The sequence below is a fragment of the Phaenicophaeus curvirostris genome, chromosome 19 (assembly GCF_032191515.1).
Source record: "Phaenicophaeus curvirostris isolate KB17595 chromosome 19, BPBGC_Pcur_1.0, whole genome shotgun sequence".
Lineage (NCBI taxonomy): Eukaryota > Metazoa > Chordata > Aves > Cuculiformes > Cuculidae > Phaenicophaeus > Phaenicophaeus curvirostris.
The window spans coordinates 5,377,092-5,404,716 of NC_091410.1; the positions used below are offsets into that span (position 1 = coordinate 5,377,092).

General features: G+C 45.6%; 1 protein-coding gene and 1 long non-coding RNA gene across 3 annotated transcripts in view; one reads left to right on the forward strand and one right to left on the reverse strand.

The window, feature by feature from the left end:
* Positions 1 to 1,660: 1,660 nt before the first annotated feature.
* Positions 1,661 to 19,762, forward strand: LOC138728777 (myosin heavy chain, skeletal muscle, adult-like). The gene is made up of 38 exons (XM_069872396.1): positions 1,661 to 1,882; positions 1,963 to 2,106; positions 2,199 to 2,355; positions 2,918 to 2,945; positions 3,043 to 3,154; positions 3,248 to 3,340; positions 3,466 to 3,529; positions 3,622 to 3,720; positions 3,814 to 3,917; positions 4,004 to 4,142; positions 5,088 to 5,206; positions 5,307 to 5,456; positions 5,993 to 6,163; positions 7,544 to 7,853; positions 7,964 to 8,034; positions 9,534 to 9,621; positions 9,717 to 9,834; positions 10,086 to 10,209; positions 10,530 to 10,666; positions 10,757 to 11,012; positions 13,025 to 13,267; positions 13,357 to 13,533; positions 13,619 to 13,764; positions 13,852 to 13,942; positions 14,031 to 14,420; positions 14,660 to 14,786; positions 14,880 to 14,998; positions 15,175 to 15,371; positions 16,010 to 16,193; positions 16,282 to 16,447; positions 16,622 to 16,746; positions 16,941 to 17,249; positions 17,340 to 17,543; positions 17,659 to 17,784; positions 17,873 to 18,043; positions 18,130 to 18,234; positions 18,374 to 18,469; positions 19,527 to 19,762. The coding sequence occupies exons 1-38, from the start codon at positions 1,676 to 1,678 to the stop codon at positions 19,677 to 19,679; spliced, it is 5,820 nt and encodes a 1,939-aa protein (XP_069728497.1). The 5' UTR covers positions 1,661 to 1,675; the 3' UTR covers positions 19,680 to 19,762.
* The window catches only part of LOC138728779 (uncharacterized), a 48,405-nt gene continuing 30,417 nt past the window's right edge, over positions 9,638 to 27,625 (reverse strand). For both annotated transcript variants that reach the window (XR_011338753.1, XR_011338754.1), the window contains 4 exons: positions 27,486 to 27,589; positions 10,750 to 10,866; positions 10,525 to 10,628; positions 9,638 to 9,766 (listed from right to left, as the gene is read on the reverse strand). This is a non-coding gene — a long non-coding RNA (uncharacterized lncRNA). The remainder of the gene's footprint in view (positions 9,767 to 10,524; positions 10,629 to 10,749; positions 10,867 to 27,485; positions 27,590 to 27,625) is intronic.

The following is a 27,625-nucleotide window of genomic DNA, read 5'->3' on the forward strand; positions in this document are numbered from 1 at the left end:
TATATCTAGTCATGTCAAATGACAATTATGCCCTTAGTTCAGTTTGCCAGACAATGCTTTACCAAAGAAGGTTTGCCAAAAATGTTTTGACCGAAGAAAGAGTAGGCATCTGTAGCATCTGCAGAGTGGATCGTATAAAACTCCCTGCGACGAGGCTGCCCTGTCTCCACGGGAAGCTCGAAGGTGAGTGCCTGGGGTCTGCAGGCTTGCAGGGAGGGGATGGAGCCCTTACATGCCACAGCATTCCTGCTGCCTCCAGTGCTCGTTTCCAGGAGGGGACTCCATTTCTCAGTTTTTAACTCTGCTTTCAAGGCAGCTGCACATTTTCACTCTGGATTTCTGTGCAGCAGCAAGTAAGGAGTTGCCATTTCTCTTTTACAGCACCGACCAGCTGCCAGCCTGCCAGCCACCCACCTGGTGTGACGGGAGGTAAGAACGGGATTTATTCATTCTTAGGGGGCAGGAAAAGATCCTTTTGGGTGGGATTTCTGAAAAGGTCACTGTTGCACCCACAGTAGAAGGTGGTGCAGTGCCCAAGGTTTTCAAGTGGCTCTGTTTGAAGTCTCTGACCACTGATGCAGACCAGAAAATCCCCACAGGGAAATTCACTTCTGCTTAACTGACCTAACAGGAGTGCTGGCTTCCCATCTTTGCTACGGCAGCAGTGGAACTGGACCAAGATGAGCATGGCAGGGAAAAGCGTAAAATTCTGCATTCTACCTGGATTAATAAATCATCTGAGCACACATACCTTCTAGCAATGTTTGTAAAATGCCAGAGCTCCCTTAGATACTGGCTTTCTTACTCCAGACAAAAAAATAATTATTCCCCAATGAAGACAGAGGGAATGCGTGTTACTAGTGAAGCTAGAGAATTTTCAAGTGCAGTTAGTTAAATTTAGCTTCCATTATGTTTAATAAAGAACCTGAAGAAAATCTCTTACGTTTTTTAAGCTTTGAGAACTAACCTGTTCCGAGACCGTTTTCAGTAAGTGTTTGTTTGGGCTCTTAATACAGGCTTGGCAGTTCCAGTTTCAGTGCTTGAATTTTATCTCACCCAAGTCAGAGCTTTGAGACTGAAATTATTTAGATAATGTACTGAAAAATGACAAATGCATACAAGTTAAATTATGGCAGGCTGTTAAAAGGTCACAAAGCTTGCCTTTTCTTTCAGTTGAAAACTTCATTAGCAAAATACTTTAATTTCCCACCACATTTCTGTTACCATTATATTTAACAGGTAAGTGTCCCACAGACTCAATGTTTTCCAAGCCTGTATGTCACCTAAACTAGTTTTACAGAAATGTTACTTCATTGTTCATCCTTTTAACAAAATGTCCTAGCTGTATTTTCAGTCCTGCTGAGCAAATTCACTCCTATCTACAGACACAGAATTCTCATAGAACCAAACTTACAGTTCTGAAAGGTCATTAGAAGTTGCTCTCCTAGATGCTTGAAGACCTAGACAACATCAGTGAAAACCTCTTATTTTCCTGGGTCTCGTCTCTAGTTAGGTCATGTTAGATATTCCAAATACGCAGAGTAAGAAGAGAAACTAAGGCACAGATGATACTTTTTTTTTGTCCCAATCTGGCAGAATAGACATAAATAATCAGTGCCATGTTGTTCCTTCCCATTAGAGTCTTCTGCTGACGTCCCTTCAGTAAAGTGCAGCCATGGCCTCTGGAGATGCTGAGATGGCTGTTTTTGGGGAGGCAGCCCCCTACCTCCGAAAGTCTGAGAAGGAAAGAATTGCGGCTCAGAACAAGCCTTTTGATGCCAAGTCATCTGTGTTTGTGGCCCACCCTAAAGAATCCTTCGTGAAGGGGACAGTCCAGAGCAGGGAAGCAGGGAAGGTCACTGTCAAAACTGAAGCAGGAGAGGTAAGTGAAAAATCAAGGACGCACTTGATTCCACTCTGAGCTTTTTGGTAATGTACATGGATTTTCTACTTCCTTGACAGACCCTGACTGTAAAGGAAGATCAAATCTTCTCCATGAACCCTCCCAAGTACGATAAAATCGAGGACATGGCCATGATGACCCACCTCCACGAACCCGCTGTGCTGTACAACCTCAAAGAGCGTTACGCAGCCTGGATGATCTACGTAAGTGCTGGCAGCAGCCTTCCCTTGGGGAGCTGGGAGGAACCGCTCTGCCAGGCTGAGCGCAGCCAACGTGCCCTCTGCCTTCCTTGCAGACCTACTCGGGTCTCTTCTGCGTCACTGTCAACCCCTACAAGTGGCTGCCGGTGTACAACCCGGAGGTGGTGTTGGCCTACCGAGGCAAGAAGCGCCAGGAGGCCCCTCCACACATCTTCTCCATCTCTGACAACGCCTATCAGTTCATGCTCACTGGTGAGTGCTTGACCTCCCTCACAGCAATTTGAACCAATAAGCCACTCATCTCACTGGGGCGTGTGACAAGCCAGCTAAAGCCACCACAGAGATGTTTGTCTGAGAACTCAATGAAATTATGCAGGAAGAATTTCTGCTGAAACTGCCCCAGAGGCATGGACTCCACACCGAGGAGTATTTGCACTTAATGGTACACAACTCTACACTCTCCCACTGCAGACAGACTACCTGAATTTGTTTGCTATTCGTTTTCACTGATAGGAAAGAAAAAGTTATTTTTCCATACAAACAACCATTTTGAAAACATAAAGGCAGTTTGATTGTATTTCTTGATGGGAGCTTTGTGAAGGGCAAGTGGGTACACAGTCTGAGGATCACACACATCTGACAGCTCTATGCATCCATTTGGGCTGATACTTACTACTTTTGGGACTTGGAAGGGAACTGCGTACTCTTGTATTTCTGAAGAAGCCCAACTTGCATTTAGATCTCTGCTTCTCATTCAGCTCAGTGTTACCAGGGTCAACTGCTAATGTGGTCTTTCCTTCTCCCTCTTCCCCAGATCGTGAGAACCAGTCGATCCTGATCACGTACGTACATCCCTGCTTGGGTCCCTGTGGGGCTGCCCAGTGCCAGAGGACCTCCTGCCTGACCACACGCTCTCTGCTTCTCTCTTGGGTTTGGCAGCGGAGAATCCGGTGCCGGGAAGACTGTGAACACAAAGCGTGTCATCCAGTACTTTGCAACAATTGCAGCCAGTGGGGAGAAGAAGAAAGAGGACCAGTCTGGCAAAATGCAGGCAAATTAATAGACCTTGGCTTGACTCAATGCTCTCCTCTGTTTCTGACATGATTATTGGAAAGGTTAACCAGCTGTAATTATTGTCCTGCAGGGAACGCTTGAGGATCAAATCATCAGCGCCAACCCTCTGCTGGAGGCCTTTGGAAACGCCAAGACTGTGAGGAACGACAACTCCTCACGCTTTGTAAGTTGTTGCTTTAGACAAAATTGCTCCTCGCTTTAACAGCAGTGATGGCTAGTGGTATTCTCACATAAAGAGACGGTCATGGAATGCAACCAGGCTGAAATGCTGCTTTTTCTCCTTAACAGGGTAAATTCATCAGAATCCACTTTGGGGCCACAGGCAAACTGGCTTCTGCAGACATTGAAACTTGTGAGAAACTCCTCTGACCTGATCCCATTCCTTTCTAAATTCTCATCTCCACGTGCATTTGTGTGCCTGATTCTTTCCACTGTCCTTGCCAGATCTGCTGGAGAAGTCCAGAGTCACTTTCCAGCTCAAGGCGGAAAGAAGCTACCACATCTTTTATCAGATCTGCTCCAACAAGAAGCCGGAGCTAATTGGTAGGGAAGATCTATATGTCTTTTTGAGGATGATTGCTGAGCAACATATAACCACATTACAAAAACAATGACATTGAACCCATTTGGTTTCAGAAATGCTCCTCATCACTACCAACCCGTATGACTATCCTTTTGTGAGTCAAGGTGAGATCACTGTTCCTAGCATTGATGACAAGGAGGAGCTGATGGCTACAGATGTAAGTAACTTACAAAACAGCTCAACAAACACAGGTTGTACATCTCGCAGCATGCAAATATTTCACTTTGCTGATTGTATTACCAGAGTGCCATTGACATCTTGGGCTTCAGTCCCGATGAGAAGACAGCCATCTACAAACTGACAGGGGCTGTCATGCACTACGGCAACCTGAAGTTCAAGCAGAAACCAAGAGAGGAGCAGGCAGAGCCAGATGGCACAGAAGGTATTAGCAAACTCCATAACTGACCCTTCTGTAAACTGCTGTGGATATGTAAGACAGCAAAGGTTATTCTTTGTTTCCCAAGGAAAATAATAAGTCAGAAATAAATTACCCTTTGTCCTCTTAGTACATCAAGCTCCCTGGCCTCAGGAGTTTTTAGGTGTCTTATGTTATGGACACCTAATACTTTAAACTGTCCATTTTACACATCCAGGAAGTCAGGAGTGATGTATAACCTTCCTGTAACATGAGTAATCATACTTTTGTTGGCATATGGCTTGCAATTGTGAAACCGCCAAGGGCTTCAGGATGGGGGAAAGTGTTCCCACTCACCCTCACCTGTCTGATGCTCAGGGAACTCTGATGTTAGAGGTGTGTTTGATTCCTCTTCTTTTTTGGCACAGGACCTACAACCCACATCTCTAGCTCTCTGAGCAATGGCTCAACTTGCTAAAGGAATAGGTGTGAAGTACTATATGTAAAAAAATGAAGCACAGTGACTTTTAATGAACATCACAATCTGAAGCTTAGAGAGGGTTGTGGACTCTGGATCTGAAACAGAACAGAGATATCCTCTCTGTGTTCCACCTTTAATATGGCTGGTTTTGATCCCCTGAATGTAGCAGTATCTGACTTTTGTCACTGCAGCTCCTGTGCTACCCATGAACTCCAAATATTCTAACTGGCAGGCTGCAGCTTTCATTTTTCTACCAGGAGATTTTTGAAAACCCTTTCACTTTCTACATGATTCAGTGAAGGTTTTCAAACCTTCTGCTACAAAAGCTCAATATGCACAACAATGACTTTGATGTGACCAGGATTCCCTCTATGAGAGTCGATTGAAAGATTTGAAAGAACAGCAATCTGAACCCTGAAGCCTTTGGACAATACTCCAGGACTGAAAGTCCATGTAACACTCGATCCTTCCTTTCCCTTTGTCTTTTATAGTTGCTGATAAGGCTGCCTACCTAATGGGTCTGAATTCAGCTGACATGCTCAAGGCACTGTGTTACCCCCGAGTCAAAGTGGGGAATGAATACGTGACCAAGGGTCAAACTGCGCAGCAGGTAAGGAAAACATGGTAACCTGGACCTATGTTTTGAATGACAATCTTTTTGATTCTCCTCTGCTCTGTATGCTAACTCCAGGCATTTATTTTTCTTACAGGTGCACAATGCAGTTGGTGCCCTGGCCAAAGCCGTCTATGAGAGGATGTTCCTGTGGATGGTTGTTCGCATCAACCAGCAGCTGGATACCAAGCAACCCAGACAGTACTTCATTGGTGTCCTGGACATCGCTGGCTTTGAGATCTTTGATGTAAGGCACAGGGATTTAGTAAGAGCTATTTGGAAGTGACAGCTGGGTGTTATGATCACTCTGAGACATGCTTTTAAAGAAGATGTAATATCATCACACGATTACTTACAGCTGTTTGACTTTTTTTTTGTCATGAAGTAAAAAATGACCGTTCAAAGGATTCATCTTATTTCAAGATGTGTAAACTCAACAGTACAGAATGGCTCAATCTAAAAAATGTCTTGGTTTAAATGATTAAGGACAAGACAGTATAAAAACATGTACATCAAGATAAGCCTAAGCAGGGTTTTTTTTCTCACTGTAACTTGGTCTCAGATTACATAGGAAACATTTTATCTTCACATTTTTATCAATGAAAAAAATCCTTGTGGGCAATTAATTGGATGCATGTTGTGTTACATAGACATAAAGCAGACTGAAGAAAAACACAGACTTGACAATGAAGCCAGGATAACTGCATGTCTTAATTTTAAAGATGAGGTTTTGCAACTATTGCTGCATCTTGCAGGTCTGGATCTTTCTTATTTTTCTTCCAGTTCAACAGCTTTGAGCAGCTGTGCATCAACTTCACCAATGAGAAACTGCAACAGTTCTTCAACCACCACATGTTCGTGCTGGAGCAGGAGGAGTACAAGAAGGAAGGAATTGAATGGACATTCATTGACTTTGGGATGGACCTGGCTGCCTGCATTGAGCTCATTGAGAAGGTATCTTCCCATTTAAATACATTGCATGTGTGGAAATTCTGTAGTTACTTGGTCTCTTTTTTCAAGGGCATCTTTTATCTTCATGCCTAAATAGTCAGTTTTTGTTATTCAAAATACCTTTCCTCGTAGTTTGTTATTTTTGTCAAGTGAGACCTGAGGAGATTTCATGCAGCTTTGTGGCTGCAAGCCCATACTGGTCTCTTTTCAAGTGCCAAAAAGCTGTTCAACTTCCAAAAGAGTGTTCTTCCAGAACAGCTAGAGTAAAATTCCAGGTGAGTGTGTCCTCCTCACCTTTTAGCTCTAACAGACTTCTACAGCAGAATAATTATACCTGTGTGAAATTAATATACAAGATTGACAGACATAACTTCCAGCACACAGTCACATTTACATGTGCATCCTTCGACCGACAATGAGAAGGCAGTTGCATTGCACAGGAGGTGAACAGTTCAGTTGCCGACAGAATGACAGTAGTTAGAACCACAGAATCAGAACTGCTGAGGTTTGAAGGCAGCTCTGGAGATAACTCAGTCCACCCCCTTTGGTCAAGACAGGGTCAGTTAAAGCAGGTTGTTCAGGACCAAGTCCAGTTGGATTTTTAATCTCTCCAAGGATGGAGACTCCACAGATATTCTGAGGAACCTGTTCCAACTTTTGACTGCCCTTGCAGTAAAGAAGTTTATTTCTTCTGTTTAAATGGAATTTTGTGTATCTTGTCCTGTCACTGGATACCACTGAGAAGCCTCTATCTCTGCCTTCTTTATCACCTCCCATTAGGTATTTATACACAATGATAAGATCTCCTGGAGCTACCCTCTTGTTCCAGGCTGAACAGTCCTATCTCTTTGAGCTTCTCTTTTTATGTCAAATGTTCCCCTCATTTAAAGATCTTATGGCCTTTCACTGGCTCACTCTCCTGTGTCCACATACTCATGTACTGGGGAGCCAGGAACTGGACACAGTACTCGAGATGTTTCTCACCAGAGCTGAGGGGAAGGATCACCTCTCTTGAGCTGCTGGCAACACTTAATGCAGCCCAGGCAGCTGCCTTTGCTGCAAGGGTGTATTGCTGGCTTATGTTCAATTTGTCTAAGACATCTGTGTGTGCTATGAGTCCCTCTGGATAAAATGTAGTGCTCTGATTTTGTAAAGCATATCCTCAACACAAACTAAATGAATTTCCATTCATTTTTATGATTCATTTAGTGTTATAAAATCTATGTATCAATATGTTTAATCTCACTTTCTGGCAGAAAATGTGTTTAAATAATAATATTTTCTGGCGTGTGTCTCAGTCTATGTTCTACTACTCTGCCTCGATGAAGGTCATTATTGCCCTGAAAACTAAACTACAATCTGTCTCCCTTCTGCTTCTCCCAGCCCATGGGCATCTTCTCCATCCTGGAAGAGGAGTGCATGTTCCCCAAGGCAACTGACACCTCTTTCAAGAACAAGCTCTATGACCAGCACCTGGGCAAGTCCAGCAACTTCCAGAAGCCCAAACCTACCAAAGGGAAGGTTGAGGCTCACTTCTCGCTGATACATTATGCTGGTACGGTGGACTACAACATCACTGGCTGGCTGGAGAAGAACAAGGACCCCCTGAACGAAACTGTCATTGGGTTGTACCAGAAATCATCCCTGAAAACCTTGGCCTTACTCTTTGCCAACTATGGTGGAGCAGAAGCAGGTTGGTTCTCTGTATCTCAGATTTTCACCAATGGACAGTTTACAAAAAGGAATCATGTGAAGCAAAAGCAAAAAAACTCAAACCTGTTTTATTTGTTTTTGATTTTGCAGAGGCTAGTGCTGGCAAGAAAGGAAGCAAGAAGAAGGGTTCTTCTTTCCAGACTGTCTCGGCTCTTTTCCGGGTACAGTATAGAGTTATTATTTCTTCCTAAGCTAAGGAGTAAGCCCATGTGTAAAAAGACCTTGAAATACTTAGGGCATATTTTGCTAGGATTAAATCCACTGTAATATATTTTTCTTCCATTCCACCGAAGGCACAACTTTTCCTTCTGTTCCACTTGTCCTAGGATGATGTTTCCAGATAAAAGAATATCATACAGATAACTTCTAAAAATACAGCAGATTTCCTTCAGACCATTTCTGGCTTTGTAACCTTTTACTGCCCTTTAACAACATTATACACAGTGGTCTGGAGGCTGACCTGTTTGTTCCATTTATACCTCTAGTTTTTCTGCACGATTCAGAGATCAGTCTCTTAGAGCTGAAATATCACCACTTCTTGGGTTATGGATTTTTAAGATGTCCAATACTTGACAGTTCTTTGTCATAACCAAGTGGTGCTGCCTGGCTGCTCCATACATCTCTGCCAGGTGAAGTCTGCAGTCTCTCCTGTGGTTATTTATTACCATATTTACCCTTCCTTTATGCCTCCCTTCTTGATATGGCCTAATTTCTTCTGCAGATTTGCTGTCATTTGATTGAATCACTTGACAGTCTCTACCCGGTGCTCTGAAACAGGGCATGGGCATGTCTGTATACGTCCCAAGAAAAATAATCAGAGCTGTAGTGCCTTGGCCTTGCAAGTGGGAAATTATTGCCAGCATGTATAATTAAAAAATAATGCAATAAGTCTACGGTTAAAGGTCATAAGGCTTTACAAGGTAATGTTACAGGAGGAATACTATTTGCCGCATTTGGATCACATTTCTGTTATGTTTTCAAACCTTCTTCCACTATCCCTCTTGTTTAGCCATATCAGTGTTTAGATATCCTAGTGTTTTGGCTGCTTGATTCGTGTACCCTGAGATGTCCTCTGGAGGCACCTTCTTCCCTCCACCAGTTATAGGCAATAATCATTTGTAAATAAGTATACAGATATTAATTACAAAAGAAGACCAGGATTCATCTCACTTTCTTCTCATGTTATCTTACAAGACAGATCTATAATGCAGAGATATAAAACTCGGCTTGTCATTTCTGTTCCTGTTGCTTTCGGTGGAGGAAAGAGGAGTCTGTAGTGTGCTCCATATGGCCCATCATGAATGCCGACTGCAGAGTGTTTCCGACTGCCTCATAAAATACCAGTTTATCTCTGTGGGTACATCCAATGGAAGGCGGACATCATTTCTGATGGAGGCATTCCACTAGAGCCAGTGAAATGTATTAAAATTTTATATTTAAGAGTATGATATTCCCCACAGATAAATCAGAAGAACTTTATATGTGAAGTTAACAGCAGCAAAGATCTGTCGGAAGTCAGAAAAACTAGTGCAGGGGGCTTCATTTCAGGATTTTGCAAGCTAATTTTTGGCTGATATCTCATTATCTCATTTCAGAAGGCTTGATGCTTATAGTGGATATTACTTTTGGTGATATAAACTTTTCTTAATTACTCTCCCAGGAGAATTTAAACAAGCTGATGACCAATCTGCGAAGCACCCACCCCCATTTTGTACGCTGCATCATCCCAAATGAAACAAAAACACCTGGTAAGAGGACTCACATGTAGAAGGCTGTCATTAGGGCGCAGCTCTTCCCCTCCGTATTACAGAATGTAGCATATATCTCTGCTCTGAATTGCTAGGTGCCATGGAACATGAACTGGTCCTTCACCAGCTGCGGTGCAACGGCGTGCTGGAAGGGATCCGAATCTGCAGGAAAGGATTTCCAAACAGAGTGCTGTATGCAGATTTCAAACAGAGGTCAGCCTTCCCTTAGTTGATCATTTTGTCCATCTTGAGTAGATTGTGAACCTCCAGTAACTAAAGCCTTCTCTCTAGTCTATGGTTAGCAGCACTGTTATGTTCTCAGTGGTGCTTAGACTCTTTCTGGCAGTGTAACAGCCAACTGATCTCAACAACAGATCTCTTTATATTCATAGAATCATTTAAGCTGGAAAAACACTCTTCAGATCATGGAGTCCAAAGCAAGTCCGTTACATTTTCTCCCTCAGGTACAAAGTATTGAATGCAAGTGCTATCCCAGAGGGACAGTTCATTGACAGCAAGAAGGCTTGTGAGAAACTTCTTGGATCAATTGATATAGACCACACTCAGTACAAATTTGGTCACACCAAGGTACAGGAACTATTTATTTGAAGTACTATGTGGTTTTTGCTTGCATGGCTTGAGAAAGATTCTCCAGATAGTAGGTGAAATGATTAAATAGTGTATTTAAAAGAAAACAACTAAGTACTTCTCGACTCAACACTTGAATAAAACCAAAATTCACTGCCATAGGATGATTTAATTAAGGATTAATTAAGGTTTCCTAATTTAACACCCATTCTTTGTGCTTTTGCTCTTTCTCTTAACTTCCCACCTGTCATGGAGGTCAGGGTACCAGGCTACACTGAACAACAACATCCACACAACCTATTTTCATGTTCTTACCTAAGGTGTTCTTCAAAGCTGGGTTGATAGGCCTCTTGGAAGAGATGAGGGATGAGAAGCTGGCACAGCTCATCACCCGCACTCAGGCCAGGTGCAGGGGCTTCCTGATGAGAGTGGAGTACCAGAGAATGGTGGAGAGGAGGTAGACATTTCATCAAATTAGGTTCACTGTATTTGGCTTATTGTGTCATTGTGGTTTAAATATTTAACATTAATTCGACTTACCTTTCAGGGAGTCCATCTTCTGCATCCAGTACAACATTCGTGCATTCATGAATGTCAAGCACTGGCCCTGGATGAAGCTGTTCTTCAAGATCAAGCCCTTGCTGAAGAGCGCAGAATCTGAGAAGGAAATGGCCAACATGAAACAAGAGTTTGAGAAAACCAAGGAGGAGCTTGCAAAGTCAGAGGCAAAGAGGAAGGAGCTGGAGGAGAAAATGGTGAAACTTGTGCAGGAGAAAAATGACCTGCAGCTCCAAGTGCAGGCTGTGAGTAGTGCCAGTGTGCCTCAACTTAACCGAACTGTGACTGTCAGGCTGATATATTTACAGCTGTGTTTTCAAAGGACACAGAGAAAGGTTCTGGTGGATGAGAAGCTTGATATGAGCTGGCAATGTGGTCTTGCACCCCAGAAGGCCAACCGTACCCTGGGCTGCATCAAAAGCAGTGTGGCCAGCAGGTTGAGGGAGGTGATTCTGCCCCTCTATTCCTCTCTTGTGAGATCTCATCTGGAATATTATGTCCTGTTCTGGAATCCTCAACATAAGAAGGAGATGGGACTGCTGGAACAGGTCCAGATGAGGCTACAAGGATGATCAGAGGGCTGGAGCACCTCCCATAGGAGGACAGGCTGAGAGAGTTGGGGTTGTTCAGCCTGGAGAAGAGAAGGCTCTAAGGAGATCTTATAGTGACCTTCTGGTACCTGAAGGGGCTGCAAGAGAGCTTTGGAGGGACTTTTTACAAAGGCTTGGCGTGATGGGACTAGGGACAATTGCTGTAAACTAGAGAGGGGCAGATTTAGACTAGACATAAAGAAGAATTTCTTCTCGATGAGGGTGGTGAGGCACTGGCCCAGGGAGGTTGTGGCTGCCCCGTCCCTGGAGGTGTTCAAGGCCAGGCTGGATGGGCCTTGGGCAGCCTGATACAGTGGGAGGTGTCCCTGCCCATGACAGGGGGGTTGGAGCTGGATGATCTTTAAGGTCACTTCCAACTCAAACTATTCTATGATTCTATGAATTTAACTCTATTAACTGTATTTCATTAAGTGGTGCTCTTAAAAATATAACTAGCTTCCACAAGGACTGTCAGCAGGATGTAATCAAGATATTACATCCGTGAGAGGTTTATGTGGTGTATGCCGAGGTTTCTATTGTTTACATTCAGTTAAACTGCATGAGAGCAAACAAGAAACTTTATTTTCATTAATATGTTTGTTCTTCCAGTAATTTTTTCCTACCTTTCCAAAACTGAGTCTGCCTATTGTTATACACACATGATTAGGAATTCTTAGGACAAATTAAGAGGATGTTTCTTATTCTCCAATAAACGAGATATCTTGTTTTTTTCCGGTGTAGGTGGTAGCTTAGCTGCTAGCAACATTACAATGTGGTAATACTGAACTAAGTGAGAGGAAGCACAATTTAATATTCTCATTCACCCTCCTAAATCACTCAGAATCATTACATAAAATTACGTAGCACATCTGCGGTGTTGTAAGGCTGTGGTTTCTAAATTAAATCATTTGTAGATTAGAAAATAATGTATCCTCGAAGTAATACTATGCAGTGTACATTCCTCTCCTCTTTAAAGAAACTTGAATTGTAAAAAGATGAAAAAACATCCCCTCACTGCTAAAATTATCATTTTTCTTTGATATTATTTCTGTTAGACTGAAACTGCAGACAAGATATAACAAATACCACAGGACATCTATTGCAAATCAAGAGACAAATTTTCCAGCGACACCTATTCTGAGCTTATGAGAGTCTCACAGGAAAAGCTCCTAGATTCTGAGTATTTTTGGGCCCTGGCGATGAAACTCTAAATCAGAAACAGTTGCTCCAAAAGTACAGTAGAGTGAAAAAAAGAGAAACACAGAAATGATGTGAGCACAGCTGTGACTCTGGAATTTATATGTATTGTGGCATACGGTTATCACTCAACACTTCACAAATACAGGAGATATTCCTATGATTAAATCCAAATTTATATACTTTGTCCTAACATTTGATATCATGGGATAATACTGGATTTTCTATATTGAATAACTATGTAAATAGTTTGGCCTTCGTGTAGACTGAAAACAATTTCCTTTGGTTCTAGATTTCAAAACTGGCTGTTTCAAACCCAGCAATGTAAATTCAGTTCTATGTTATTTCTTTCTTCTACTGGATCATAAATCAAATTTTTAACTAAAAATTGCTTTCTAGAACTCTATGAAGGTAAGCATCTGGATATTCTCTCAAAAAACATATCCCTAAAAATGGTATTTTCCCACCAGGAAGCTGATGCTTTGGCTGATGCTGAGGAAAGGTGTGACCAGCTCATCAAAACCAAAATCCAGCTGGAAGCCAAAGTTAAAGAGGTGACTGAGAGGGCTGAGGATGAGGAGGAAATCAATGCTGAGCTGACAGCCAAGAAGAGGAAACTGGAGGATGAATGTTCAGAGCTGAAGAAAGATATTGATGACCTTGAGTTAACACTGGCCAAGGTTGAGAAGGAAAAACATGCCACGGAAAACAAGGTACAAGGCGGAAGATGTAACCTGCACTCCACACAAGACCTCTGGTTCGTTATAAAGTTTTAAACAACATATTTTATTTGCACTCCAAGGTGAAAAACCTCACTGAGGAGATGGCAGCCCTGGATGAGACCATTGCCAAGCTGACAAAAGAGAAGAAAGCCCTCCAAGAGGCCCATCAGCAGACACTGGACGACCTGCAGGCAGAAGAGGACAAAGTCAATACTCTGACCAAAGCTAAGACCAAGCTGGAGCAGCAAGTGGACGATGTAAGCACACGCGCATTCAGCAAGAACAGGACAGGTATGGAGTTAGACCTGGCTGGCAGAGCACTGATGGTCTTGTTGGTTGTAGCTGGAAGGGTCCCTGGAGCAGGAGAAGAAACTGCGCATGGACCTGGAGAGAGCTAAGAGGAAACTCGAAGGAGACCTGAAGCTGGCCCATGACAGCATAATGGATTTGGAAAATGATAAGCAGCAGCTGGATGAGAAACTGAAGAAGTAAGTGTGGCTGTGGGGCACCTGAGTGTGGGGCTGGTTCTCTTGCCTTTTTCCTTTGAGCTCTAACACCGTGTCCTTTGCCCAAAGGAAAGACTTTGAAATCAGTCAGATCCAGAGCAAAATTGAGGATGAGCAACTTCTGGGTATCCAGTTACAGAAGAAGATCAAGGAGCTCCAGGCAAGTCTCTGTTCTGTTCCTTCTCTCACCCTGGCACAGGTCAGGCAGGAGGAGGGCACGGGTGTGAAGGGTTCCCAATGTTCTCCAGGCTCGGATTGAGGAACTGGAGGAGGAAATTGAGGCAGAGAGAACTTCTCGGGCAAAAGCAGAGAAGCATCGGGCTGACCTCTCGCGGGAGCTGGAGGAGATCAGCGAGCGCCTGGAAGAAGCAGGAGGGGCTACAGCAGCTCAGATTGAGATGAACAAGAAACGTGAGGCAGAATTTCAGAAGATGCGTCGCGACCTCGAAGAGGCGACGCTGCAGCACGAAGCCACGGCTGCCGCCCTGCGCAAGAAGCACGCGGACAGCACAGCTGAGCTTGGGGAGCAGATCGACAACCTGCAACGAGTGAAGCAGAAGCTGGAGAAGGAGAAGAGTGAGCTGAAGATGGAGATTGATGACCTGGCCAGTAACATGGAGTCTGTCTCCAAAGCCAAGGTACACAAATACTTTTATTAGTAATTTGAAAATAATGTAATGTTTGTGTTTATTCTTCTCTTATTTAACTATTTTCAGGTTATAATATAAGTTCTTTCTTCAAATCTATTGGACAGAACTATTTGACTATGAACTTCATTCCCAGATATATAAACTGCATCTTCTGGACACGTTTCCTTATGTAACTAAGCCAGTATTACCATATTAACTCTATTTTCTCACATGTGATTGACACCTAGGCAAACCTGGAAAAGATGTGCCGCACTCTAGAAGATCAACTAAATGAATTTAAAACAAAGGAGGAACAGAATCAGCGCATGATCAGCGATCTCAGTGCTCAACGAGCTCGTCTGCAGACAGAATCTGGTACAGCACTTCTACTCTGGTTTGGAAATTGGAGAGCACTCTAAATGACTCTCTTGTGTGTTAAAATAGTCTACTAATTGCAAACTTTTCCAGGTGAATATGCACGCCAGGCAGAAGAAAAAGATGGTTTAATTTCTCAGCTGTCTAGAGGGAAACAGGCTTTCACCCAGCAGATTGAAGAACTGAAGCGGCAGCTAGAGGAAGAGATAAAGGTGAAGATATATTATGTTACATATGGAAAAAATCTTTTACATCATGCAGATTTTTGTGCAGTATTTTTTTCTCATGCAATCAGCTGTTTCTCTGGGATTTATTTCGGTTTCTAAGTATCATTAGGAGAACATTTTCCATCTACAGCTACTCCTCATTGCAATCTTTTTACCACCAGGCCAAGAACGCGCTGGCCCACGCCTTGCAGTCTGCTCGCCATGACTGTGACTTGCTCCGTGAACAATATGAGGAGGAGCAGGAAGCCAAGGGGGAGCTGCAGCGAGCCCTGTCCAAGGCCAACAGCGAAGTGGCCCAGTGGAGAACCAAATACGAGACGGACGCTATTCAGCGCACGGAGGAGCTGGAGGAGGCCAAGTATGTGGAAAATGGGATGCTGAATGTCTGGGAAAGACTGAGGGTGTCCAGGGCAGATGGAAAAGGAATCTCTGAGAGTGGGTTGGGAGACAGTTGGGAGGAAGGCAGGGATGTACTGCCTTAGTGATAGAGGTGAAAGAGGGAGAGAGGGGAAAAGTGTGCTGTGGGAAAAACATGGATTGGAAGGACAAATGTAGCCTTTAGTGCTAGAAAGACTGAGGCAGGTCAAATATTCAGTAGGTGCCAGGACTCCTGGTAGGGGAGAAGGATGGCAGAGACTTATAATGCAAAATTGAAGAGACTGCTAAGATACTCAAAGGCAAAAGGCTGGTAGTAGGTGGGGAGGAGTTATACAAACAATAAATATGGACTATAAAGGGTGTGGTTTTGAAAAACAAAAGGAAAATAGGTTGCATGAGAAAGGATACAGGAGAAAGACAATGTTTGTTGTGTGCCAGGGGCAGAGCGATAGGTATCCCCTGGGGAAAGAAGTAGGGACAAAAAATGACTTTGTGGGATAGGTGCTGCACCATGTGCCTGAGGACCAGTACTGCAAAGGGCCTCAGCACTGTGCTGAACATGAAAAAAACGATGTCAATTTTAGTCCTTAGTTATGAGTTGTGCTTACCACCTCCCAGGAAGAAGCTGGCACAGCGCCTGCAGGATGCAGAGGAACACGTTGAAGCTGTCAATGCCAAATGTGCCTCCCTGGAAAAGACAAAGCAGAGGCTGCAGAATGAAGTCGAAGACCTGATGATCGATGTGGAGCGATCAAATGCTGCCTGTGCAGCTCTGGATAAGAAGCAGAAGAACTTTGACAAGGTCTTTTCGGGGCTCCAGCCCTGGGGTTCCTGGGCAGAGCATTCCCTCCCCGTCGCCACATCCATACTCAGACCCGATTTCTCTTCAGATCCTGGCAGAGTGGAAGCAGAAGTATGAGGAAACACAGGCTGAGCTGGAAGCCTCCCAGAAGGAGTCTCGCTCTCTCAGCACGGAGCTGTTTAAGATGAAGAATGCCTATGAGGAGTCGTTGGACCACCTGGAAACGCTGAAGCGTGAGAACAAGAACTTGCAGCGTAAGTCCCTGGCACTTGGCTCCTGGCAGGGTTTCTCACAATTTTGTCTACTGAGAGCTCACTCCATGTGGGTCTGTGCCTGCAGGTCAGCAAAGCTGACTATTACCTTTGTGTAGCTGGAATCTTCCGATTGTGCTCTGCTTCTGACTGTACCATTGGTCTTTGTTCCCATAGAGGAGATTGCTGACCTCACGGAGCAGATTGCAGAGGGAGGAAAGGCAATTCATGAGCTGGAGAAAGTCAAGAAGCAGATTGAGCAGGAGAAATCTGAAATCCAGGCTGCTCTGGAGGAAGCTGAGGTATGGGCCCATGATCATTGATGTTTTGCACTAGAAATATAAGCAATGGGGAAATACAGCCCAAACCTGCTTGGTCTCATTCTTTTCTGTCTGGGGAGCGCAGCCAGATGAGATTTCCTGAAATGTTCCCTAATTACCTAGAAAGCGAGCTGTAGCTTTAAGGACATTACAAATGTTTGTGCCCACTTGTCCAGGCCTCTCTAGAACATGAAGAGGGGAAGATCCTGCGCCTCCAGCTTGAGCTCAACCAAGTGAAGGCTGAGATTGACAGGAAGATAGCAGAGAAAGACGAGGAGATCGACCAGATGAAGAGAAACCATCTCAGAATTGTGGAGTCCTTGCAGAGCAGCCTGGATGCTGAGATCAGGAGCAGGAATGAAGCCCTGCGGCTGAAGAAGAAGATGGAAGGAGACCTGAATGAAATGGAGATCCAGCTGAGCCATGCCAACCGCGTGGCTGCAGAGGCACAGAAGAACCTGAGAAACACGCAGGGAGTGCTCAAGGTTTGTTCAGCAAAGCTATAGAAGTCTCCTCTGATGTTTTTGGCACCCTAGTGCACGCCATTGCCTTACAATTTCTCTTATCTCTTACAGGATACCCAGATCCACTTGGACGATGCTCTGAGGACACAGGAGGACCTGAAGGAGCAGGTGGCCATGGTGGAGCGCAGAGCAAACCTGCTGCAGGCTGAAATTGAGGAGCTACGGGCAGCCCTGGAACAGACAGAGCGGTCGAGGAAAGTGGCTGAGCAGGAGCTTCTGGACGCCACCGAACGCGTGCAGCTCCTCCATACTCAGGTAAGGATGTGGTGTAATTTTGAATTGCAAGCCTGAAAAGCAATGCCTTGGTTTGGGCTGTGGGTTTTGCATTGCAGGCTCTGGAATACATGTCTTGAAATCTCTCTTTGCACAGAACACCAGCTTGATCAACACCAAGAAGAAGCTGGAAACAGACATTGTGCAAATTCAAAGTGAAATGGAGGATACAATCCAGGAAGCCCGCAACGCTGAAGAGAAGGCCAAGAAGGCCATCACTGATGTGAGTTGGAGGCTCCTGATTAAGATATGTGCCTTCTCCCCAACATGTCTCCAGCTTCACAATGTCTTTGACTCTCTGCTTTCATCAGGCAGCCATGATGGCAGAGGAGCTGAAGAAGGAGCAGGACACCAGCGCCCACCTGGAGAGGATGAAGAAGAACCTTGACCAGACTGTGAAGGACCTGCAGCTTCGTCTGGATGAGGCTGAGCAGTTGGCTCTGAAAGGAGGCAAGAAGCAAATCCAGAAACTGGAGGCTCGGGTGAGTAGAGCGGTTATTTGTAAATGAGTGAACATGTCACATCATCAGCCAGCAGGGCAGCTCCAAAGATGGGCTTCTCCTTTTAGGTGCGGGAGCTGGAAGGGGAGGTTGATGCTGAGCAGAAGCGCAGCGCTGAAGCCGTGAAGGGTGTGCGCAAGTACGAGAGGAGGGTGAAGGAGCTGACCTACCAGGTAAGGCTGGAGGCCTCTGTGGGCTGACAGATGCTCTTGCAGGAAGTAGGAATTCTTGCCCTTGTATTGCCAAGGGGAACTGCTAACTCCCACACTTGGGAACCGATTCACTCCCTTTTCTGTTTGCCAACCACTTTAGTCTGAGGAAGACCGGAAGAATATTCTCAGGCTGCAGGATCTTGTGGACAAGCTGCAGATGAAGGTGAAATCCTACAAGAGACAATCTGAAGAAGCTGTAAGTATCACTAATTGCTTGGCAAGAAACAGGTCTGAAATGTGTAGCATGATTTTGAGGAGATGAGTATAAAAACTCTGGAAGTACCACTGTTCAGTAACGGAGGGTTTTATGTCTTTGAAATGCTTATAAATTATTGTAGGCTTTGAGAATTAAATCAATGAGTGAAGAAGGGGGCTAATGAAGAGTGCAAAGGCACATAATATTTTTTTGCATTAGAACAAAAAAATTCTCTGTAAGATGGAGTTTTGATTAATAATACTGAGATCATGATATATTGTAAGTTTTGAAGAAGAAATATTTGCAGAATTTTGGGATTCATATAACTATGAAAGATGCCTGTGGCCTTTGCAGTTTGGAGAAGTTTGGTAGTTATGTGGAAGCAAATAATGTGGAGATTTCTGTTCCTGAGAAATCCTCCTGATGCGCTCATTCTCATTTATTACTGGGAATTCCACTTCTCAGCAGAGAGAAAAGCTGCTGCAACCACACTCCCAGGCCACATTGTGCCCTAGATTTAGAATTGTGCAAGGAGCCTTTTCCTTTTTCTCGGCATGCTGTAATCAGGGATGAGCTGAGGGAAGTCTTGCAGCCCCTGAATTTAAGAAGACCTGAGCATGGCTTTATTTGATGCTGCAAACAGTCCAGTACAGACAAGGGCTTCTGGACATGGATAAGGGGATTTAGGAGAGGGACACTGAGGACATTTAATGAACTCATCATCTCTTACAAATTCCTAACCCCATCTCAAGGTCTGAAGAGGTAGTTGAACATTTAATTCCAGAGCTAACAAAACATGGTTTCTAGCTGCCCAGTTTGTTTCACAAATCCAGAGAACAAATATACTCAGACTTTGTGCTGTGCCTACAATGGATCTTCTAAAAAAGGGGAGGATGAGTTGGTCTATGTGAGACACATGTGTGTAAGCAGTAGGGTGTGGGAGATGGAAGTTTCTGCCTTCTGCCATGGAAAAGCGTCAGCCCCTCAAGGCTGAGGTGCAGGAGAAGGGAAAGCCCTAACCTGGGCTCCTCCCCACCACCTCCCTCTCCCTGCACAGGAGGAGCTTTCCAATGTCAACCTCTCCAAGTTCCGCAAGATCCAGCACGAGCTGGAGGAAGCTGAGGAGCGCGCTGACATTGCAGAGTCGCAGGTCAACAAGCTCCGAGCAAAGAGTCGGGAGTTTCATCGAAAGATAGAAGAAGAAGAATGAAGATGTCATGAGGCAACAAAGTGACCTGGGGGATGCACAAAATGTGAACCTCTTGGTCACTTTCTTCTGTAATGAGTCTTTGTAGCTATGTCAATGTCTAGAGAATAAACACTGTAGATTCCTCTGCATACATATGAACAGTGCCTTCTTTGATTTTTTTTCTGAACAAGCTTGGGATGTTGCATAGCAGAATAAGTTTTCTTACTATTCCTGGCTGGAAGAAGGGGGAGCACCTAATGCAAACTCTGGATTCAGGATCTGCACGCTTAGAAGCTGACTGCTACTGATAGTGCAGCCTGTGCACTCTTCTAAGGAGAAGCTCCTTGTCCTGCACCTGCCCTCTCATGCATCTCCCCTTAATGCTGCTCTCCATTGCCCTTTTGACACAACTTATTTCCCATGTGAGGGGCAAGAGAAGATGGTTCCTATCTTTTTTCCTTTCCTTGCTTTTGTGTGTGATCCCAGCAGTCACAAACCCTAAACATCCGTCTCTGTTATCAATTACCAGAGGTCACAGTGCTCTGCACTGTGAAGGACTGACAGTTCCTTTGCACAGAGGATTTTTGGCACACAGAGCACTGTTAGGACTCCTCAAGAGTGCCCCTAAATGGTGCCACCTCTCTTACCCCAGAACCCCTCAGCTGCTGGCACCACTGCGCCCAGTTTCTCTGCAGTGAACCAAACTCTGAGCCCTCCAGGGGCCACATGCTGAAGGACTGTCCTGTAGGGCCATTTCTCACACACTGCAGGGCACCAACACGCCTCCTCAGCACATCACCTCAAAGTCAGCCTTGTCCTCTCTCACACAACATGTTCACGTGGCGTTGCCTCGGGCAAGAGGAAAGAAGAAATCTGATGGGTGTACTGCTGTGTTCCTTGCTCACTGAGCTGTACCCTGCTTCTAGCCTGGCTACAGGCTAAAAAGACAATAGGTTTTGGGGAAGGATGGAAGAAATTAGGGTAGAAAGGAAGGGGAAAATTGTCAAACACTGTTTCCTTCATTCAGATCCTAATCTGAACAGTGGAGGGAGATGGACATGTACAACTGCAACGTCTCTATCAGCCATCTCAGCTGGATTATTCCGCTGCATTAAACCTCACCTCTAGTTTGGCTGAATGACACATGGACAGTGCCAAGGTAAGTTAAAGAGAAATCCACGCACCTCTGTCTAAGCAAAATGGGAACTGAGCTACCAAGTAACTTCTGTCTCTTATTTTCAGAGAGACCACACAGTCCTGGAGGATTTTCTCAGAAACCTCAAAAGGCTGCAGGACTCTGTGCACTGAAACAAACCCAGGTTAGAGGTGACCAGGGGTTATTACATTAATTTGGCAACATTTTCGGCAGCATCAGAATACTCAACTGCACCCACTGTTGCAGCACAGACTGTGTGAAGGACTTGCCACCAGTCACCCCAGCTGACTGCAGGCATCCCCTGACGCAGATCCATGTAGAGTGAATGAGAAACAGCAGCAACTGAGGAGTGAGGTGCAGCTGGCACTGGAAGGAAACAAGAAGCAGACTCAGGAGCAGAGGCCAGGGTATGTGTTGATGTTGAAAGAGGGTGACAGTGCACTGCTTTCCTCCTCCATCTGCTGCACAAGTGCTAGAATTGAAGAGTAGAGGTGGGTCCTCCAGGGAGCACCGAGCCTAGGACGGCCACGAGGATGGGTCTGGAGCTGGTGAAGGCTGAAGAGATGCAGGCTCTGCAGAAAATGGTTGCACCCAAGCCTGAGCCAGGCAGCCCTTGATCCGTTTCCCATGTTTTCCTGGGAGAGCTTGCCAGTGGAGCTCCCTCGGGTGATGGGATGTGGGAACTGACACTGCCTGCTTGCTCTCAGCTTGCACAAGTCAGTGTCAGAGGTTCTGCCTCCAAACAGAAGTTCCCTCTGCTGGGGAGTTGCCACTGACAGCTCCCTGGGTGCACGCCTGGGTCAGCAAGAGCCAAAGGCTCTCACCTTAGCGGGCTCAAAGCGCAGCCTCTCCAGCAAACCAGCTCCCACAAGGACATCCAGCCTGCTTCCAGGGTCATGGGCAAGTGTCATCAAGCAGAGCCTCTTGTCAGTGCTGTGTCAAGAGAGGAATAGGTGATGGTTCCTAAGGAGCAGACCTCAGTTTTCAGACACAAAGACCTCAAGAAAGCCTCCCAACACCTTGCAGAGATGCCAGACTAGTCCTCCCTTCTCATGACCCTGCACAACCTTTCCTCATGACTCCCTAACAGACTCCTAACCTGTTCATCTGTCCTCATCCCCTGCAGTCCTTCCCCTTGCCTGACAGCACGCATTGGTCTGACACCAGAGCCGGGGTCTCTGATGGGGAACTTTGCCTGCCTAACCCCACTGTGAGCTGACTGCTCCTCTTGGGTGCCTTGTTGATCTCTAGCCACACCTGCAGGTGTCTCCAGAGCTTCAGGTGGGGCTGATAAAGACTTGATGGCACACAGCATCCCTAAGAATCCCTGTTAGCTGCAATGGCTTGTACAAGCATCAACTTCTGAGACTTTCTGAACTCCTGCTTTACAGCCCCTGCACCGTCTCATGCCTCACGTTGCCTCGAGCATGGGAGCTTGAGGATGTGTCCTCAGAGTGTCAGAGCAGAGCCAGCAAAGCCAGGCATGAAGAAGAGTGAGCAGGTGGATGGCTCCATGCTACGTGGGTAAGTGTGATACCTTTAGTTGCTTTCTTTGATGACTTGTACAAAAGAACTGTCACAGAGGGTGTTGGTGTGAATCAACATGAAAATCACTGACAAAGCAGCTCTCACATCATGGGTGAAGCTGTGTCTGTTCTGACTCCCTGCAGCCTTTAGTTTCTGACTTTGTGTCAGCTGTTTACTCCCCCAGGCTCCTGCTTGTTTGAGTTGCATGCAGTTACCTGCCCTATGCTGTCTCTCTAGCTGCTAAGGATGTGACTGAAAACAAATCAGGCAGCCGTGTGCCCCAAGCCCCAGGGCAGGCACACACCCTCCGGCAGGACTTGCCATGAGCAGAGCGTGGCTGCTGGGACCGAGTCCTGGCCTTGCCTCCCTGGCAATTTGACAGCTCCCTCCTAGCTCCTGCCTCCTGGGCTCTGAGGTCCCACCAAATTGCTCATCAGCCTTCACCAGAGTCATTTCTTCACAGGAAGAGTCATTGGGAACTGGAACAGGCTGCCCAGGGAGGTGGTTGAGTCACCTTCCCTGGAGGTGTTTAAGGCACGGGTGGATGAGGTGCTAAGGGGAATGGTTTAGTGGTTGGACTCGATGATCTGGTGGGTCTCTTCCAGCCTGGTTATTCTATGATTCTATGATTCCCAGAGGAGGAGACAAGGCTGCAGAGAGCTCTGGAGGTTGCCCGTGCCAGGAGGGTCAGCCCGTCATTTGTCTCCCTTCGTCCTCAGTGTCCAAAGCTCAAAATAGCGGTGCTCTCGCAAGACTCCTGCGCGGGGTCACGCCTGTTTGTGCAGATGATACGCTGCCACTAATAGCGCTCAAGACATTCCTGGGCGGGTAGGTTGCCTTCTATATCTCAGTGCAACGTGCTGCCATGTAGGAGCTGGACAACTGTGCTCTGTCCTAAGACGGAGACGCTATTCTTGCCATCAAGAGATTTGCTCTGGCACAGCTCCCTTCCCAGCTGACAGCTTAAAAATCAGAAGCAGCCCCAAAAGTGCTGTCCCTGAAGAGTATAAATCAAGAGTGGGCCCTGTGGAGTCTGTGCGATGTCGCTGTGCCAGCCCAGCTCCTGGGTGCTCACTGTGCCCTGCTGGGCCATGTGGTCCCAAGGGGAGCAGAGCAGCTGCCCAGGTGCTTCCAGCAGTGACCTGGGGCTCAGGTTGGGCTGCGTGGGGCTGTCACTTCTCTTGGACACCAACAAATGGAAAAGACAGGCTGCTGTAGCTCTGAAAGTGTATGATTTCACAGCCACTTCCCCTTGCATCCCGCACCAAGTGAGGATGAAGACAAAGGCTGGGTTGCTCCCTGGGTCAGCAGCGTCTGCAGAAGGCCACGTCCCTTTGCTCTGGCTGCACTGTGACAACACTCAGTGAGGGGTGTCAAAGGGCTGTGCAGCAGAGATCCTCAAGGGCCACTGGAGCATCAGGGCTGCAGGAGAGCCCCTGCGTGGTGGCTTTTGCTTGGTGGTTCTGGAGACCCAGCTCTGCCTGCAGCCCAACTCCACCAGAGCTTTGCCGAGCTCCATAGAGCTAGCATCACTGCTTGCTGCAGTCGCCACAGGCAACGAGGCAGAGAAGTCCAGGGTCCTGAGACACCAGCTGGGATGGTGGCTATGCCCAGTGCCTCGCTGTTTGGGCTGTTGCAATGCGGGCACAGGACCCACCAGCTTCCCTCTCCGTCTGGGGCTCCAGCGGGGTTCTGGCAGCTGCAGGGAGCTCTGCCAGGGCACAGCCAGACCCAGGACACCCATTGCCGGGGGGAGGGCAGCACCCAGCCGCCCCGCTGGAGCCTCCTCCGGGTGTCCAACCAGTGCAGACCACAGCGTGGGCTTGGTTAAAGATCCCCAACCAAGCTTCTAAAGCTGCTGAAATGCCTGGTCCATGTGTGGTTGCTGAATCCCACTGGATGGTTTACAATGCATCCCCCTGGGCCAGCCAGTTGTGTGTGTTCACCACTGGGTGAAATACAGCGCGATGGGCCAAAGACAGCCTGGGAATGAGAGGGTCTTCAGTGCTCCAAGGAAAGACCCTAAACTGACAGATGCAGCTACTAGTGGTGTTTCTTTTGGGAAGGGGCATCCAAGCACTTTGGCGGGGCGGAATGTGGTCAGACTTAAAAGTAGCTCCAGAAAACTGGATAAAGCGTCTCTAATTTTCATAAGGAAATTATTGCAAATAGTAGTGTAATTACTCTTTCTATGATGCAAGACATGAATGGTTGCTTCGCTCAGCAATGGTTTCTGTTAGTGATAGTCTACAGCACTTTGAAGAGAGAACGTTTTGTAGACCTCTTCTGAAAAGTCTTTCTGTGGAGAACGGAGGAAAGGACATAGAAGGGCTTGCATAAAGAAAATTACTTTCAAAAAGGTATGCGTAGAACTTTTTAAGTCTACAGGCAGAAAAAGTAAAGACTAGGTGTGGGAGTATGAAAATAAAACCAGTTTTTCATTAAGAGACGTAGAGTGTTTTATCACCAGGACTATAACTGTTCAGTTTAAAGGAAAGTGAATTTGGAGTAAATATTAAGGAAATCTTTGAATGATAAAAACTGTATGGTAGAACAGAGTATCTATAATATTGCATGGTCTCCTCTAGCCTATGCTTTTAAGGAACTGTTTTAGACAAGAATCTCCCAAGGACTGTCTAGATATGGATGGTATCATACGTACATTTATAGAAAAATAGCAAGTATATCAGTAACCTCCTTGCAACTGAAACTGTGATGATCATCACGTCTATTTTTATGTTTCCATTTCATCGTCAGCTACTGATCCTGCCAGGAAAAGGTGCTATCATTTCTGAGAATGTGTATATATCCCACTTTGCTTTATAATACCCAGCAAAATTGTGTGGAAGTGTTAATATTTAAAATATGAATGTTATCTTTTAAAAGCCCCCCCTGCCCAGTTAGAAAGAGTTCCCTTTTTAGGGTTCTGTTTATTTGCTTCCCTGAACAGCAAGGTTAGTTTGGGGAATCATTCTAAGCTGTATAAACCCACTGATTTTAATTTGCCTTTAATTTAAGAAACACTCTTTAAAAGTGAGAATTCTTGTTATTTTTTTGGAGCTGTTATGGGAGTGTTTTCTCAAAATTATTTAACTTGTAAGAAAATGCCTCTCTCATTGCGCAGCATCAGCTACAGCAATGTGCCAACCTAAACAATATACATCATATATAGCTAAAGTATACAGAAAAAAGATCACATTCTCAGGTTTTCTTTTATGCTGAACTAACAGTACTATTTACTAGAGGAAGCCATACATTATGATAAATTAGCTGGATCCATATAGCATACAAAGGGGAGAGGAGTGAAACATTCCTTCCTCTTAGATATTCATTGTCGTAACTGCAGAATGAGTTTTTTGCATTGGCACACCCTTCAGGGAGTTGGGCTGCCCCTCAGCTGACAAGTGCTAACCGATCATGGGGAAAACACTGCTCCAAAGTGGTCATAACAGACCAGCTCAGAGAGAAACTTTAAAATAGATACAGTGCATACAGTTCAACAGAACTGCTGCCCCACTACAGAGGATCTCAGATCTGTGAACTCCTGGACTAGAGGGGTATCCATATCTCCTGAGCTATTGGCCAGTGAATCCCGGAAAAGGGCCTACAAAGAGGTCTTTTCTTTCTCCCATTTCTACATACATTAGTTCTCTTGAATTCAGACTTTCAACACAGATAGGACTGTGGACAACACCCAATCAGGGCACTAAGTGTAAAATCTAGGCTTGGCAAATATATGAGGCAGACAGCATCATGGTCAAGAGATGGCTCTGCTCTGAGACCTTGCACCCTGCAAGCTGCTGTCCACCTGGAGGCACTTCTGAGGGAGCAGCAGGCACTTTGAGGGACCTGAGGGACTGATTTGGAAGGTAGGCAACGTACACCTGTGTTGCTCAGCAAAGCAGTGATGGAGTGAAGCTGCATCTTGAGCTGCTGCAGAGTTGGCATGCATTTTATCAGGCCACAGTCATGAATGATGTAAAACATTAACCTCCTCTCCTTTGGACGCAGCATTCACTCTTCCTTTGGGATAAACTCAGACCTCTCCAAGTACTTTGTGACATTCCACATGGAGAGAAAGATCTGTCCCTAGTAGACAGTCATCAGGTGAGCAGGAAACGTCCTCAGGACAGGGGCTGCAAGCTCTGTTAGAACCCCTGGCTGCTAATTTCCCACAGGGGCCACCAGCACCCTGACACCCTGGCTGCTGGCTGTCTAGTGACACATCACCATCATTGTCTTCTGCTGGTGTTGTTCTGCTTTATGCAACTGATTTCCCCTTTAGGAGGAGCAGACGCTTGCATCCTTCCTTCTGCATCTCAGATGGACGCAGAGAGCAATTAAGGAAATGTTTAGGCTGACCACCCGGGAAATTTATCCGCTAATGTTACATGGGAGGCTGTGGTGGAGTCTTAGTGTCTGGAAAACACTGACAGGAACCTTAGTGTTTGGAAAAAAATGTCTTTTGAAAATACTAAATGAAAAATATCCTGCTGTAGTATAAATAGTAACTGCACGTTAACTATAGCATAGTTGACCTTGGCACATGGAGGATGCTCTCTGCAGTTTAATCACTGATTTTACTTCCTCAAATCTGTGACTTTCTATGAAAATTTGGATAAAATGTGAAAAAGACCTGTATCTGTCATACTCAGTCGAAGATAATAACAAAGTGAGTTGAACTGCATACGTGGATGTTTTCTTTCTATGAATTAGCCTCAGCGGAGGATCACAGTAATACAACATACATTCAGAGAACAGTTCATGGGTTCAAAAAGTGTTTGGACAAATTCACTGCTTAACAATCCACCGTGACCTGTTAAATGCCCAGACTTCGTGTCCTTCTTGGGGCTTCCGTGATTACTGGCAGTCAGGAGAATTTGATAAGTGCCGCTCTATCTTGCCTTATGCAAGATGATGCTTCTTCCTGGGCATCATTTTCAAAGACAGAAATTGGGGTTATATGGCCTTTGATTTCACAAGTACAGCCTATTTTAGGTTATTCTTGAGTTGCCTGCAAGGGTTATTAACATGCTCCTTCCTTACTTTCTTTTCCCTCCCCTTCCATCCTCCTCTTCTGGCTACTTGCTGTTACAATTACCTTTTTCTCCCCAGTGGTCTCCCAGCTTGCCCACCCCACTCACCTGCTCTGTAACAGGAGCCTCTCAGCTGCTTTGGTGGGTGATAGAAAGGGCATCCTGAATGTCATCTCCTTGGCCAGAATCTACTGCCCAGCTCTCTTCCGCTGCTGTGGAGACAGGGGGAGGGTGAGTAATGATGCACC